At 46.3% G+C, this 15,100-nt stretch overlaps 1 protein-coding gene across 3 annotated transcripts in view; it reads left to right on the forward strand.

Annotated features, from left to right (window-relative positions):
* ADCY8 (adenylate cyclase 8) overlaps positions 1–15,100 on the forward strand; it is a 150,951-nt gene that overhangs the window by 40,249 nt on the left and 95,602 nt on the right. For all 3 annotated transcript variants that reach the window (XM_037166695.2, XM_053661057.1, XM_053661056.1), the window contains exon 3: positions 11,347–11,477. In XM_037166695.2, coding sequence (XP_037022590.1) covers positions 11,347–11,477 — 131 coding nt within the window. The remainder of the gene's footprint in view (positions 1–11,346; positions 11,478–15,100) is intronic.

Below are 15,100 nucleotides of genomic sequence, written 5' to 3' on the forward strand. Positions count from 1 at the left end.
GCAGATCATGATGCCTGCCATTCACTTATTCCTCAGCACGTTTCTGCTAAATAGCAGTGTACCCGACAGATGGATGGGTAGTGGATAATAATTCGCCATAGGTAACACAGACGTGGCAAAGACTGTGCAATGAGAGTCATCCTGTATGGAAAACATCCTATTGCGCCCACGAAAAGGACAAACCTCAAATCAGCCTCCCCAGCACAGAGGCCAGAGCACAGAACTCACTCACTAATGGAACAAGTTATCTGGATTCACGTCCAGGCGCTGCCTAACCCCTCTGTGCCTCAGTTTCCACTTCTGTGAATTATCGATAATGAACCTATCTATCTCACAAATTGTTGTGAGAACAAAATTAGAAGATTTGTATACAGAGTTTGGCACAGAGTAAGCATTTTTGGGAACAGGGTTGTCGATGTCCTTGCCGCTCTTACTCAGACATTTGTTTTGATCACGAACTAATACTTTCCACAGGGAAAAATGCCCTCAGCCTACCAGAAGCTGAGTTGATTTTAAATACACACGGAAAGACTGAAGTATGAAAAGATGGGACAATCAAAAGCAATGAATTACACCTTATGATGCGGGGAGTACATGGTATTTGTCAGTGGAAATAATAAAGAGAGAGCTAATGAATTAGTGACTATGACATGTAGTTTCCGGCTAGGCAATACTTATTATGTGATTTTCTGCTTTTCAAATGTAAATGAGAAGTGATTGATGATTGTTCCTCTCATAGGCAGAAAATTGACATAATGAAACACTGGCATGAAAAGTGACGATTCAACTCCGTAGGCACTGGTTTGGTTGGCTGGGAGGAGGGGGCTGCAGACAGCACGTGCCCACCTGGACCGCTGTGATCTCTCCAGGCATTTGGTGCGGGTGTAGCAGCAAAGGGACCGCCAGCCACGCTGCCTCTGCCGCGTCTTCCAGCCTCTGACCGAGTTCCCATGTGGGAGCTCTGGCCTGGACAGTCACGCTTTTTGAGGTGCCACAGAAGCAGGGGAAGTGGCTTGGTGTCCTGAGATAATCACAGGTTGGCCTTCAGGAAATTCTCCCAGTCTCAGAATCTTCACCTGTGAAATCATTGTACTAATTCCTACCTCCCGGGATTCTTCTGACCATTAAATGGACTAGGACACATTAAGGTAATTTTTGACAGTACATACACTACAAATGTAAGTTATAACTTTTATTATTTTTACATATTTTATCTGAAGAGGATACCCATCTCCCGATAATATGCAAGCAAGGGAATTACTTGAATTTAAATCAATCTTTCCACCTCCAAATTAGAGCTGTTCTAATTGCTATTCCAGTATCATGTTCTTGAATACATATGAGAAGCTCTGATCCATAGCAAGATAAAATATAAATTCAGTGTTTTTAAAATTTCGATGGATAAGTGTAAAAAGCATGTATAAATTAAGTTTTAAAAGAGATACCAGAATAGCATTCTAAAACATGTATTGAGGCATAATTATAATCAGGTTTCTATGGAAACAGCTGCATGTTAGTACTTGAAGCAGGAAGTAATTTGTTTTCTCTGCCCACAGGCAGCCACAGGTCAGGTGGTCCGCCAAGGTGTTGATCCAACATTTACGATAATGAAGAGGCTCTGCCTGCTCCGAAGCAGACTTACGGGGAAGCTGGCGGAGTGTAAGCCTCAGGCCGCCGCTCTAAGGCCTTCCAAGGGGCCCTAGCAACTATGTAGTTATGATTTGTAATGTTTTTCTTAAAGAGGATCACTCCTACTTCTTTATGTCTCAGAACCACAAAACCTCATCAGGCCCTTACCCCTGCCCCTCAGAACAAATGGAATGTTCTCTCCCCACCCCACCTTCAGGGCCAAAGCCTTCATCTTGTAAATACCCAACTGGTTACCTGTTTTCAGACCTGGACGGCAGTTTGAAAATTTATGTGTTCTGCCACATCTGTCTAAATATTCTCAGGGAAAAGACAAAAACAACAAAAAATTACAGTGTAGGGGTCTTTTCCACACCAGGATTTGTAATTGTGCAAAATGTGTGTGCTTTTCTTTCTTAGCACATGGAAGCAATACTTGGTAACTTTCATAACTTTGCTCCTGCCCCTCATCACCAGTGACAATATTACTTAACAGATTTTGAGGTTACCATGGTATAAAGGGAATTTATCGGAATTGAGGGGAATGCAGCTGAGAACTGTGCCAAGGCAAGTCTATCTGGGACTGCTGATTGTTTACTGTTAGAATTTCACTGGAGAATTTATCTCTGAGGAAATCCCTGCTGGGTTTACCGGCAACTTATTTGCTATGCTGACAGTGAAGTCAGGAAGACCTGATTCTGAATCCCAGCTTTGCACATCATAGCTGCATGAACTTGGATGAAGGGTGTAACTTGACGTGCCCTGCTTCTATGACAGAGCTTATTGAGCAGAGCCATCGGGATGCCCCTGTGTCTGCATGTCCCACAAGCTGTGTGTTCTTTGGGGCCAGAGTCTTGATCAGCCTCAGGAACACCCTCAGAGTTTGGCACGCATCAGACACACTTACTGTTTACTGAAGGAAATTGAATTGAATAGTCAAATAGCTCCCAATATGCATGCTCTTTTGGTGTGTCACAGAATAGGAGACAGAGGTATGCTGTGACATTTGCAAATATGTAGTCAAAGGACAGGCAGGGCGCACTGATTTCTGTGGGCCTGATGAATTTTAGAAAGGATATTTGAGTGATGATGAAATTATAAAATGTGCTCCTGGTCCCCTGACACCAAGAGGACTTGTCTTGTCCACTGACTTTGGAGGTGGATTAAGTCCTGTCTTAGGACGGCAGTGTTCCTCCTGTACACTCTATGGGCCGGCTTCTCATTGGCTGTGAAGTGTTGGAAACCCACCAGGGAAGTGTCGCCGCCACAGCTGTTAGCTCCGTAGCGGGCTGCCTTCTAGGTCCCCTGGCAAAACACAGACAATGAGCACCTTCTGAACAGCCAGGAATCTTTGCGACAGGACACTGAAAGGCTGCTATTTAAAAGCCCAGTATTTCCATAACCTTGATGCCAGCAACAAAAAGCAGAGGTAGGTGAAAATAGCCTCAGTCTAACCCCACATTCCTAACCCTGCAGGGCTGCATGCATCTGACTGTGAAAACTCAAAACACATCCAGGGCCTTTTTACATTTTCCACTGTACTTCCCTGTAAGACTTTCATTTTACTTGGACACACGCATAGATGTAAAACCAAGAAAATATCCAGGAACCACTACTTATCTTTATAGTCATTGGATTCTGATGCTTTCTATTTTTATCAATTTCACTTTTCAATGCTGTGTGTGAGCCACTAAATTGGATTTCAGACCCACCAATGTGTCACCAGTCCCAGTTTTGAAACCACTGCTGCATCAGACATGGAGGGAAGGAGCTGTGAGTGCTGACCTGCCCTGCCCACCCCCTCCTTTGCGCCCACTCCAGTTGGGTCTCAGCACTCTCTGGTCCCTCTGGCTGGAGCTTTTGGCTTTGGATTCTGGTTCTTCAGAATCCAGGACCCCAGGAGGACGCATCCCAGGAGCAGGGTGTTTGTCCCTCCTCTGAGACAGTGGCCACCACTTCTGACTATAAAGCATTGGTCGCAGGGTGGAGAACCCTTTGAGGACAGTGAACTGGACAAATGAGCAGCACTCTGACGGACAGGGCACTGGCTTTATCTGCAGACAGAGGGAGGCTTTGGAAGTATTCGGAGTACTTGTATCATCAAGAGTTTCCAAAACGGCACTGGCTTTTGTGCCAAATCTACCGAGTTTCCAAGTTTAATTCTACCACTTACAGTTGTTGGTCTCTTGGGTGGTCTCTTGGGCAAACTTTTTCAATTCTGAGCCAATATACACATCTGTAACAGAGGCTAATGACTAAATTCCTTGTCATTAGCCTTCAAGGGACATTCCAAACGGTTTCCCATGGAATTCTCAAGTCCGACCAACACTCCCCCCCCACTGCACAGAGAACCTCCCGCCATGTGGACTCGCCCACAGACTCACCACCCACTCGCTGTCCATCCTCTGCCTGTTGTGTGGTGCCTGAGGGTTCCGCCCTGGCTCTGCCTGCAAACTCCCGACTTTCTCAAGGCACCGTAACGTCCAGCTAGATTATCTCATTCTCAGCAGGGTGTGAGGTAGGTGGGATGACACTCAATGCCTGCCTTTTACATGTCAGAAACTCAGCTTCAGAGATATAAAGTAGCTTGCCCAAGATCACTTGGTGAGCACATACAAACAACAACACAACTCTCAAATTTGGTTCTTCCGATTGCGATTTCCAACCTATATATCAATGTCTTTTACTGAAAATGGCACGACGCTCAGTAGTGTTTTCCATGTCTGAGAAAAGGGGGGAAATTTGTGTCAAGGACCGTTTGAGCACTCTAAGAAAAGGCCTTCAAATCCTCGAGCCATAAGAAGTGTTTCGAGAAAGATTTTTCCAGAGGGCCTGCTCAGCAGCTGACTCGCTGCCTCACATCCTCTGGGCTCAGGAAAAATGTTCTTGGTTCCTCACATTTGATTAAATTCCTTTCAGGAGAGTTTAGCATCTCACCTGAGTGTCATACTGCCTTTGATTTATCACTTTATTACCAAAGAAAAAAGGGGATTTCCTTTTTATTTTTTACTGTAGAGTTGTTGATTTATCAGAGGGGCCACTCAACTGAATGCACCATGGGTGGGCTGAGCCTTCCTTAGCCTAAGACTGATGGCCGAGGTGTGGGTTGCCTGTCATAGATCCTTCTACATTCGAAGAGCCAGTAATGGGGAAGGGGGCAGACTCCATGCCAGCCTCTCTACTGAGCTATCTCTTAGGGAGTGGAGAAGAGTATTTATCACTGGCATGGTTTAAAACTACCAGTGAACGGTGGTAATCAAAGGCAGGACAAGCGTTCAGTCCTCATTATTTTAAATTCTCTATAGGCAACAGACCCCCTCATTGCCTGCACCTGGGACAGACCACGCCCCATTTCTTCCCTGCACACCCACACTGTGCCGTGGACACTGAGCATGTTAACAGGACATACCTCACTGGGTCCTGACCTAATCCATAAGGGAGCTACTGTCACTCTTTTGTGAATGAGGAGACTGAGGTTTGGAGTCTGAGTAACTTGCCTAAGGTCACATAGGTAAGTGACAGAGCGGAGCTGTGGTCTGGGAAAGAGCTGTGGCCTTGGTTCCCTTGTGCACTGGTGTCTCCCTGCACACAGTAGGTATTCAGCAATGACTGAGCAAACAAATGAGGAAATAGCTTTGTCTCAGGACTTCGAATTTGACATATCCAGGGGCTTACTAGGTGAAGAGACAGGAGAAAATCTAAATTCCTTAAAAAGGTAAAAGAAAGAAAAGTCCTTGAAACCTGACTTGTGAGCCTTATCCTTGGAATTACACTCCGAGTCCTGAACTACAGACACTAGAGTCACACAGGCCATGGCCTATGAGTCAACCCCTGGAATGAATTAAAGCACGTTTGATGACCACAGCTATTTAATAGGCACCTACTGTGTACCAGGACCTATAAAAGAGGCTTTGTCTTTTACTCGGAAAAACAGTCCTGGGAGGCATGTTTTATCATTCCCATTTTGTAGATGAGAAAACTGAGGCCCAAGGGAGTCATGTATCTTGGTCACGGAATGAATCAACTGCTAAACTCAGGCAGGATTCAACTCCAGCTCACCTGACTCCAAAACCCTTCAATCTTTGCATTTTTGAGAAGAACCAAATTCCTGGGATCTCAGACCACCACCAAGGAGACATGGATGTCAATCCAAACTTGCAACCTTCTTGCTGAACCAGCCTGAAAAGAACACGCCTTTAGGAGCCAATTAAACCACATCTTCCGCTTGGTTGTCCTCACACTTCGCTTTCAGAAATAATAACAGCTCTGGGTAGAAAATCCATAAAAGCCTTTCAGATATAAACTCAAAATGCCAGGGTCAAGATTTTGATAACAAATTTTAAAATATTTCATTATTAAAAGGGTGCCTGGAGGTGTTACCCCATATAGCTCAATTTTTTATATCTTCCCCATAGATCCTGTGTAACGTCCCTACTCTAACAGATTGACGCCTCAGCACCAACATACAATTAGAGTTCTAAAACAATGCTTAAAATAGAGCGTGTTTGGCAGGGCATTTAACAAACACTAAGCTGTGGTTCCTGTGCCCTAGACACTGTCTTCTTTTACAAATATTAACTCATTTAACCCTACACCAGCCCTGTGAAGTGGATGCTATTATTATTATCTCCAGTTTACCAATATGGAAAAATTGTGGTACAGAGAGGCTAAGTCACAGAGTCAGGAAGCATCCTTATGAGAAACCTGATTCTTCTTCAGCTATGTTGAGTTGGATATATAACTGGTTGTCATCAAAGGAACCTGCACAACACAGCCAGCCCTTCCTTACTAAGCCTGTGTTGGGTTCTTGAAGCAGAGAAAACCTTGTCTTGGCTCTCAGATACTTCGTGATCTCAGGAGCATGACAGACACCCAAGTAAGAATTGTTCAATTCCTTTAGCTGAAGTGATCAGGATGGGTTGGTGTGTGATTAATTGGAAAAGTAGGTTAAAAGGGGCAATTATGAAAAATTATTCTTCAATGTTTTATTTGTAACTTAAACATAAAAAATAAATTCATTATCTGTTCTTTTAAAATGAAACCCAAGCATTTTTGGGCGGTAGATGAATTGTTTCTTATAGAAACTGTAGCAAATAGTGCATAAGCCAAGATTTCTAGTTTCTAAAAATGGAGCAAAAATTCAAAAGTACTTGCAAAAAACCACTTACCAGGGTGACTTCTGGATTTTTCTTTTTATCCCACAAATTTTTACAGCTGTCCTGTTCACATCTAATTTGGTGGCGATGTTTTAGTTATTCAGTATTACTAAGTCTTTCCAAAGCATTCTATCCTATTTTCATGTAAGCAGTAGCTCCCATTCCTATTTACTCACCACTTTTACTTAACATCTAATTAAAATGAGTGAGTGTACAAACAGGTAAGGTTGACATGAATGGGTTTGGAACAAGCTCAGTAACCCCTGGTCAGCAAAGGGCTGCACACGGAATGGAAGTGTCAGCATTTAGAGAGCCCTCCACCAACTGGGGACCTTCAGCCCTGCAGTGGCCTGCTCAGCTGACCAGTGGGAGAGAGGCACTGGGAAACATGGATCCAGGGCCAGGTAGTCCAGAGTTGGTTCAGTGGAGGTCAGCCAGGAGAGCTTCTATGGCGCTCAAGTGGTACAGGTGCTGGTCCAGAGGTTGGTGCAGGCTCCAATCGGGGCAAAGGGAGCAAGTCTATATGGCATAGGATTCAAGGGGGGTTCATGGAGGTGGTGTCACTTCAGCAGACCAGGTAAGAAGGTGGCCCAGGTGCAGATCCAGCACGATCGAAGGAATGCATGGCTCATCGGAACAACTGCAAGGTCGAACACTGGGATGGGAGCCCCTGAACTAGTGATGAGCACAGGCCTTATTTCCGAGACTAAATACCCAGTGTTCAGTCTCTACAGACCCAGCCTGGACCCTGATCTCTGTTTTGCTCTGAGTCCTGATGATAAAACATGCAGAAGCCCAGCTTCTCCCTTCTCCTGCCACTGCTAGCAAGGTGCCCAGGACCTCATCTGCTCTGAGAGAACAGCCCCCCCCCCATGTCACTGGTTTGCCTGCCCATATTTCTAGTGAGGGCTTGCTCTTGCCTTGCCGTCACATGCTTGTCAAGGTGCTGCCTGCCACCTTCACTGGACTCTCTGACACCATGTCTATCAAGGACCACATCTGCCTTGTCCACTCCTATATCCATAGCATCTAACATTCTTGTCCATGCTGGAATCTCAGTAAAAATCTGTTGAATGAATGAATAATGAATTTGATGACAGACAGTATACCACAGTCTCAGTATTTGCTGCACCCCTTTTCTTAGCTCTCCACAGGACTGGTTACTTCTGCCATTCAGGTCCCAGCTTAAAGGTCACCGTGAGAAACCCTTCACTGACCATCCAGCTAAAGCAGCCCCGGGCCCCCTTCATCTCCACCATGCCCTATTGATTACCTCTAGAACATTAGCTCTCCAAAGGCAAGCACCATCTCGGTGTTTGCTTTCTGCTGATCCCCCATGCCCAGCACTGAGCTTGTTACATAGCACCTACTCCTTGACGTAAATAAATGGATGAACTATGATCCAAGTTCCAGAGAAAAGAAGAACATGGACTCATGGCCCCAAGTCTCTACCATGCACTAAGTGCCCGATTTCACCTGAACTCTTTCAATCTTAGTATCTTCCTATGCAAAATGGGGTGAGAAGAGTAACTCCCTATCTCTTACGGTGAAAATGAGGTTTTGTTTGATTAGATACTGGATGCAAAGCACTTGGCATGCTGCACAGCCAGTGGTCAATTAAAAGAAGCTATTGTCTGTAGCCCCAGACTACTCTCTCACCCGTACCTGGACCTTCTCTGCAGAGAGAGGTTAACCAGAGGCCTATCAGTCTGCAAGAGCCTGAGAGGGGCCAGTTCTTCCGGAAGCCATTCAGAGGTTCTGCTGCATGCAAGCCCAGAAGCAGGGCTGCCTGCGTGGGGACTGCCCTGTCCTTCCTGCATAGAATACAAATCCTGAACCTCTCCAGGTTATCACCTCGCCTCCCCTGGGGTGGTACTGTAGCAACTGATGCCCGTGAAGAAGCCATCCTGGTGGCGTGAATATTCCACATCACGTGAGATGGGGGGGAAATCCAGACGGCAGCCCCTGATGCACTTAGAATCAGCCAGTGTCCCTTTTCATGCAAATGGAAAAAACCCAGGGAGAAAAAGATGTGCTGAACAGAGGTCAAAGGCCACCCTGGGTCCCAGTCTGGCTCCAGGAGAGATTCTGATACCTCCGTTCTCCGAAGCTGGACAACCACTGACTGTGCCTCAGAGGGAGTGAGGAATTGTATTAGGGGGCAAACATTCCCATTTTCTTTTAAATTGTGTTTTCAGGGGATTTGAATAATGTTTCTCAAGCAGTCCACAAATCTGAAGGACACTAAAGTGTCAAAAGTGGGCTTTTACAAGCAGACTCCAGGCAAACTCCCGTGTCCTGCAAAAAATGCTATGCAAAGGGAGGAACTGGGGCAGTTGACAGGTAGTAGCAGGAAAAGCTGGAGGCTGGTGAGCCTGGAGCTGGAGAGTGTTGCTAATAAAATTTTATTGTAAAAGCCCCCCTTGAAAGCATCCATGTCCTTCTTGAGGATCCAATGTGCATTGCCACGTAAAGAATGGATTTAACAAACAATTATCCCACCCCGGGGACTCTGCTGGCACCTGCGGGGGATGCACCCATGAGCTGGGCAGTCTCTGACGTCGATGTGTCCATGTTTGTTCAGGAAATATTTAGTTAGCACCCACTGTTTCCAGGCCCCAAGTGCCCCTCAAAGCTGCAGTGACTGCGTGAACAGTTGACTGATCACAGTAATGAGCACGGAATGAGCACGATGCCAGGGCACTTGCAGGAAGTGTTGCTCTCAGTCTCAGGATAAGACAGCTTTCAGGAGAGGGAAAAGCTCATCACAGGAAGTGCAGTGAGTGCTTCATTCGTGAAGCCCTTTGCATGGGAGCAGGTTAGACAGCGGAGAGAAGGAAGGGACTGAACTTCAGGCCCCTCACATTACAGGGGTGGGCAAAAGTAGGTTTACAGTTGTGAGTACATGATACAGTGTATTCTGGTATTATTATTTACTATATTATTTATTTGTGTTACAACCGTAAACCCACTTTTGCCTGCCCCTGTATCGTATTTCACTGAATGCTCACAGCAGCCCTGTGAAACAGATGATATCATGGCCATTTGCCAAACTAGGAACCAAAGGCACTGTGGTGACGTGACCCACCTAATGCCGCGCTGCTGTTAACTGTCGGAGGCACAATCTGAACTCCCATCAGAACCCAGGCTTTTCCCAACTCACCAAGAACCCCATCAAGCAGCAGCAGGTGAGGAACTGCATCCTGGTGCCACCACTTAGTAACTGTTCAGGTCATGCATGGAATTTGACCTCTCCCAGACCGTCTGTCCATTAAATGAAGAGTACTTGTACCTGCTTACTTCCCTGGTTTTGTGAGGAACAGATGAAAGAACAAATGCTGAAAATGCTTAAAATCCATAAGTAACATGAAGACAAAAGAAACTGCGATGGGTACAATGCACCTGCCTTAAACTCGGTTCCACACTACAGCATATAATACAGTAAATAAGCCAGACTCTTGCCTAGTGTCCATAACACAGTCTTTTAAGGATTCAGTTCATGTTGCTAGTGAAGCAGTTATTTTGTTCTTTTTATCTACCATGTTGATCACAGTGAAGAACGTTATCCATCAAGTGTTAGGTCCCTACTTTCAGGCTGTGTGGGTCTCATTTTCTCTCCTCTTGATAAAGAGTTGATGCCTCCTAAGCCTGGATTCTCTCGTAGGTTCTGGGTTTCAATAAATGTAGCACCCTCTCTCTATCAACCAAACTCAAAAAAAAAAAAAAAAAAAAAACCAAGCCATCACCATGGTATCGCCCTCTTTCTGTCCTGCCATCTTGGTTGGCTTCCAACCCTTTAGACAATGTCCCACATCACCTCTCACCTGGGCCACTGCAGGGTCTGCCCCAACCAGCCTCTACGCCTCTACCCTTGGCTCCCTCCCCACAATTTATTTTGGAAACCACAGCCAGGATAGTCTTTTAAAATGTAAATCTTTCTGTCACTCCTCCTCTGAAGTACCACTTAGTGGCTTCCAGCTGTAGTTGGGATGAAATGCTGTAGATCTTATGTAGGTCTGCAAGATCTATCTCCACCTCCAACATCCAACCACATCGCTTGTCTCCACGCCCTCTGTCACCACCCTCCAGCCACACCATTTCTTCATTATTTATTTATTTATTTTGCATCAGAACATTGACACTTGCTGTTTCCTTTTCCTGGAGCTCTCTTTCCCTCGCACTGCACCTGCCCGGCTCATGGTAAATGTATAGGTACCTGTTGTCATCAACCATCGTACTGTGATCATCACCTGTTCTTGCATGGCACTTGTCACATTTTGTAAATGTGTTCAATTTAACACCTGTACCCCTACTAGAATGTAAACTCCACAATGGTAGGACAGCCATCCATTTGGTTCACCACTGTATACCCGACACCCAGCACAGTGCCAGGCAAGTAACAAGTAGCCAATAGATACTTGTCATGTTCACAGACATGGGATGGGATTAACAATGCCTCTGGAAATTCAGCCGAGGGCCTCCTGGCTTCCACACCATCTACCCACCCCTCGGAGACTCAGTGCTCAGCCTAACGAGACTGTCCCTCTTCATTGCTCTGTCCCAGGAACGACTCGTGCTGTCTGTGCTCCCCCGGTTTGTCGTCCTGGAAATGATCAATGACATGACCAACGTGGAAGACGAGCACCTGCAGCACCAGTTCCACCGGATCTACATCCATCGCTACGAGAATGTCAGGTAATGAACAGCAGACCCCGCCCTTCTCCGCGTGATCCCTGCACGCCAGGCTGCTCTCAACACACTGCCATAGCTCCTGCCTGCCTGCATGTCAGGGCTGGTTTTCATTGGTTGACTAATTCATTAAGTAGTCATTATTCATGGCATGGCTCTGCCTTTCCAAATCGAGGCTCAAGAAGACTGGCAGAGAAATGCAGTTATATTTGCTTGTTGACTTTCTACTTGACTCCCCTTCAGTAGGTTCCCCCACCTTTATGTTTTTGTGTGGGAAAGCCAAAAGCTTTCTCAATGTGATTGGAAAGCTAACCCCCAAATGCGGTGGGGAACCCTCAAGGGTGATCACATACATCACCTTATATCCCTCATAAATATCGTAAAACAATACAAAAAAGGACTACAGCTTTTTTTTTGCTTTTTGCAAACATATTTTTGGCCAACCACCCATCCATTCATCCATCCACTTGTTCACCCATCTTTCTAGCCATCCATCTGTCCTGTCACCTACCTGTCTATCTACCTATCCATCCCCTTCTACACATCCAACCATCCATCTATGCAGTCATCATCTGTCCCCTCCTCTACCCACTCATCCATCCACTCATCCATCCACCCACCCACCCACTCAGCCATCTATCCACTCACCCATCAGTGCCTTCTCTGTGCCCACTACTGCACTGGACAACATGCTGAGCACTGAAAATAAGAGCGTGGGCTCCTTAATGAGGCAGAGCAGATTTGGGACCCCAATTCTACCTCTCCCTTTTGTGCCATCTTGGAAAATTTACATACCTGAATCTCGGGATCTTATTCTGTAAAATGGGGTGTTTTTATAGCCACCTGCACTGAGTAAACATATATACAAAGCATAGGACGAGGTAAGCATGTAGTAGAGTGTTAGGTATACTGTAGGTGTTTCAGACATGGTTTCTAGGGGCAAGCGAAAAAGAAGCCAACCCTGGCTGATTAAATATCCTGAAAGGCTACATGATGGCTATAGAATAACTGGGGAAGGAGAAAGAGGTAGTCTCAGGAAACAAGCCAGAATAAAGCCAAAGGCACAGCCAAAATCACAGCAGAGCACTAGGCCGGTGAGGACCCAGCTGCCACTGTTTCAGAAGAATTCATCACATGTGCTGCCAATCCTGTCCCCACACAGCTGTCACCTCCACCGTGCCTCCAGCAACCCAGGATCCAGATCTGGCTGCCTTTGCCCTGCCCCCACTCTCCGCTCCCCCTGCCTCTTTCGGTCTCAAGTTAAAGTCTGGGACTGATGTGGCCCATTGGCTGAGCCCAGTAACTGGCAAGAAGTGACTGAAAAGCAAATATCTGCCCTTTTCAGCTTGTACAGTAGAACTGTATCTCCCTCTCACCAAATATCATAGTGTGGAAATTCCCCAGACATGGGAGGGGGGAAAGTCCATACACTGACTAGCTCTAAAAAAGCTAATGTACCTTCCTAGTTCCTAGGCCCCCAACTCTGTTGGAAAGGAGGGACACTTTCCCTCCTACCAGCATCTCCGACCACTCTGCGCCAGGGAGCAGGGACACACTCGTTGGGAAGCAAGTCCGGCAGGGAGCGAGATTCTCACCCAGCCCTTTAGCAGAACAGTCAGCCTCAGTGGGTCTCTGGGTCTCATTCCAGGGCTGGGCTACACAGCTCTGGATATTGGGGTGCACAAAGAGCCCTCAGTCAAATGGCCACTCTGGTGAAAGGCACAGCCCAGATCTAGGAACTGGTCCCACAGATCACAGGACCTTATAAATATCAAATCTAGAACAACAGGTCCCAGGCAGTACCTATAATTATATTCAGGGCAGGGTTCTATTAAAGTAAGCAAAGGAGCCCTGGCTGGTGTAGCTCAGTGGATTGAGCTCGGGCCTGCGAACCAGACAATCGCGGTTCGATTCCCAGTCAGGGCACATACCTGGGTTGCAGGCCGGTTCCCTGCAGGCCAGTTCCCAGCAGGGGATGCACGAAAGGCAACCATACATTGATGTTTCTCTCCCTCTCTCCTTCCCTTCCCCTCTACAGATAAATGAATAAAAATCTTTAAAAAATTAAAAATAAAAAAATAAAGTAAGCAAAGGGTGCCAAGAGATCATGCAAAGAGAAAGACCTGTGGTGTGTGTGGGGCAGGAAGAGGAGGGATGTGTGTGGACAGAGAAACCTTTAGAAAGAGATGCTTCTTCTTTGCATTTTTTAATATTGAGTCAGGCAAGAAGAAAAGGTAAGGACAGGCGACTTGGGCAAAGTGATCAGCACAAGTGAAGGCAGGACAGTGGCCTATGTATCTACAGCCAGATGTAAAATATGCATATTATATATTAATGTAAAAATAAATATATGTGACAGCTTCTGAGAGTGCCTGTTACCATGGAGAAAGAGGTGGGGCAGAAACTACCCTTAATTGAGAAAAAAATGGAGAAAATACATAAGCCAGCTCTCCCACACCCACATACTTGGCACCCTTAAGATTAAGAAATGACATATGTGGCTTGCTTTCTGCACGAATCAACTCTCGGTGCTTCCTTTAGTCTAGAACAACAGAAGCTACTTCTGGCCCATCCACCCCGCCTGTTTATTTTACACCAATAAACTGAGTTTGGACGCTCTGAGACCCTTTCCTGGAAGTAAACAGCACACTAAGGTAGAATCGAGTTTGGTGCCTTTCCATCTTGCAGTGGCCTCAGCTTGCAGCTAAGGAGTCCTTTCTAAGGGGCAAAGAACCTACAGTGACCTGCGGTGGCCTGGACCTCTCCCTAGGTCTTCCCAGAGGCTCTCCCACTGGTATTGGGAAGATGAACTCAGCTGGGGTGGGGGTGCCTCCACAGCCCTCTGCAAGGCTGCTGGGTGCTAAAATAAGACCAGAGATCAAAACAGCAGCAGAAGATGGTCCTTGGCCCGTGTCTGAGAACAAAGTCAGGCCGGCTGCTACACCCCATTCCCCCGCCCCCAGAGCACGCCTGCTGTGGAGTAGCGAGCTTTTCTTAAGCCATTCCCAACCCTGCAGCTCTCTTCATGGCTGGCAATGCACTGGGTTCATTCTTTCTTCTCTGTTGCTCTTCTGTCGTTCTGTTGTTTTGTGACCTTTCCCGAAAAACAGTCTGTTGTCAATGTATAACTCTCCACGCTGCCTCCTACAGTTCATCACTTCCCTGTGCAGGGCATACAGGAGCCGCCAAACTTGGGGACATCAGAGTGCCCAGTGCACGGGGAGCCTGCAGACTAGGGTTCTCATCCAGAACACTTTCTAGGAGCCACAGCCCCTACAAGATGCTGGCTGCATTGTTTCTTCCTTCTGGGTTTTAGTTTCCTAATTCAAAAATCAAGATATCTGAAGTGGTCAACACATTGGGACTCCAGTAGATTTCATCTATACACCTCTGAGATGTCTGTCCCTAGATCCTGGGCCACTGGGCTTTTTACTGGAAGCCTTTGGGCTTCCAATGTCATCTGCCCGATTCTATTTCTCTTTCCTCTCCCTGCCCCCATAGATTTAAGACACTTCTTATATTAGTTAGGGTTGTGCTACCTGCTCTAACAAATAACCTCCTAGTTTCAAAAATTTAAACCCAACAGACTCTAGTCACATAGCTGTTCACTGCTAATATTCCTGGTAGGT

The sequence above is a fragment of the Artibeus jamaicensis genome, unplaced genomic scaffold (genome assembly GCF_021234435.1).
Source record: "Artibeus jamaicensis isolate MK-2021 breed Jamaican fruit bat unplaced genomic scaffold, CSHL_Jam_final scaffold_916, whole genome shotgun sequence".
NCBI classification, from domain to species: Eukaryota; Metazoa; Chordata; class Mammalia; order Chiroptera; family Phyllostomidae; genus Artibeus; species Artibeus jamaicensis.